The 2,146-nt window shown below is 49.1% G+C and overlaps 1 protein-coding gene across 1 annotated transcript; it reads right to left on the reverse strand.

Annotated features, from left to right (window-relative positions):
• Window positions 1-680: 680 nt before the first annotated feature.
• LOC104961277 (myosin light chain 3-like) lies at window positions 681-1,318 on the reverse strand. The gene has a single exon (XM_010789539.1). It carries the CDS (start codon window positions 1,312-1,314, stop codon window positions 721-723), a length of 594 nt encoding a protein of 197 aa, XP_010787841.1. The 5' UTR covers window positions 1,315-1,318; the 3' UTR covers window positions 681-720.
• Window positions 1,319-2,146: the final 828 nt, after the last annotated feature.

A 2,146-nucleotide genomic window follows, 5' to 3' on the forward strand; every position in this document is an offset into this window, starting at 1 on the left:
GTTTTTTAGGAGACATTAAAGCATATAATAACCAGACTCCTGCTTTCACGTCATATATTCATATTGAACCAGTTACAGCTCATAAGCCTTACTGAAGTAATAAATACTGGTGAATGATTGATGTGAAGCTTTGTTATCAAGTAAAACACATATCTTTATTATTGAATAAAGAAACTCACACATGAATAAACATGAGGTAAACCAGGTGAAGGTCAAATATAATAATAACATATAATATGATTATATTTTATATCCTGTCTGTAATCACCTAATACACAGACCCACAATGCACCTCTGCATCACAATGAACACGTGTGAACAGACCAGCAGGGGGTGCTGTGGGTGGAGAAACACTCACATCTGGCACTTCAGTAGAAGTAGTCATTGTGCAGGTGGGTCCATTTCAGAATCATACAGATGATATATCATATATAATAATGTACAATATATTATAATACAAATATATATAATATTAAGCTCTTTGAGCCATTTACCTCTGAACTGTAGTGGAGTAGAAGTACATCATCTACGTCTGAACTATAGTAGAAGTACACGGTAGCATAACACGGAAATACTAAAGTAAAGTACAAGTACCTCTAAGTGTACTTCAGTACTGAGACCGACCCACAGCCAGTGGAGTTTAGTAACTGGTAAAGAAGGAGGTCTGGACGGTGTCAGGGAGGAGGCTTTATTAACAAACACAGATGCATTGTGGGGGGTCTACCCGGCCAGGACGTGCTTGACGAACTCGGTGTAGTTGATGTGTCCGTTGGCGTCCTCCTGGCCCACCATCAGCCGGTCCACCTCGTGCTCCGTCATCTTCTCGCCCAGCGTGGCCAGGACGTGCCTCAGCTCGGCGCCCATCACCGTGCCGTTGCCCTCCTTGTCGAAGACCCTCAGCCCCTCCACGAAGTCATCGAAGGCGCCTGTCTCCTTGGAGCGCGCCACGTGCTGCAGCATGGGCAGGAAGCGGTCGAAGTCCAACAGCTGGGTCTGCATCTCCTCGGGCTTGGGCCGGCCCAGCAGCTTCAGAACCTCCTGGTTGGTGGGGTTGTGTCCCAGCGCCCGCAGTACGTCTCCACACTGAGCGAAGCTGATCTTCATCTCGCCTGCCGGCGTCTCGTCGAACAGCGTGAAGGCATCCCTGAACTCCTCCACCTGCTCGGGGCTGAAGTCCAGCACGATGCTGGCCAGGTCCAACTCGGGGGCTTTGGGCTCCGGAGGTGGGGGGGGCGCCTCCTCCTTCACCTCCGGCTTCTTCACCTCCGGCTTCTTCACCTCCGGCTTCTTCGCCTCCACCTTCTTCGGAGCCATGTTGTGCTGAGGACGGTCGACCCTACGCCTTTATACCATCCAGACCGGGGGGAGGGGGTCAGACCAGAAGGGGGCAGAGTGCCGATAAGAGCCGGAGCAGCAGCTATCTTTAGCCGCCGCAGCGCTACCAGAAAAGGACAAAGACACAGGCAGGAATGTACATCAGTGTGTGTGTGTGTTAAAGTGGTCTGAATGAATGTTTCTGAACTGCTTCTGGAGGAGATGCTCCTCTCATCCTGTCCATCAGAGCACGGAGAAGAATTTACCCAGGAGAATTATTGGAGATGTAGGATAAGAGATATGGCCTGTATGTTTAAATAGACATGTTTTAATAATCAGTCAGTATGAGTGTGTGTGTGTGTGTGTGTGTGTGTGTGTGTGTGTGTGTGTGTGTGTGTGTGTGTGTGTGTGTGTGTGTGTGTGTGTGTGTGTGTGTGTGTGTCTCTCTGTGTGTGTATATGTGTGTGTCTCTGTGTGTGTGTGTGTGTGTGTGTGTGTGTGTGTGTGTGTGTGTGTGTGTGCTCTGTGTGTGTGTGTGTGTGTGTGTGTGTGTGTGTGTGTGTGTGTGTGTGTGTGTGTGTGTGTGTGTGTGTGTGTGTGTGTGTGTGTGTGTGTGTGTGTGTGTGTGTGTGTGTGTGTGTGTGTGTGTGTGTGTGTGTGTGTGTGTGTGTGTGTCTCTGTGTGTGTATATGTGTGTGTCTCTGTGTGTGTGTGTGTGTGTGTGTGTGTGTGTGTGTGTGTGTGTGTGTGTGTGTGTGTGTGTGTGTGTCTCTGTGTGTGTATATGTGTGTGTCTCTGTGTGTGTGTGTGTGTGTGTGTGTGTCTGTGTGTG

Source organism: Notothenia coriiceps, unplaced genomic scaffold (genome assembly GCF_000735185.1).
Source record: "Notothenia coriiceps isolate Sejong01 unplaced genomic scaffold, NC01 NC01_scaffold00033000, whole genome shotgun sequence".
Taxonomy (NCBI): Eukaryota; Metazoa; Chordata; class Actinopteri; order Perciformes; family Nototheniidae; genus Notothenia; species Notothenia coriiceps.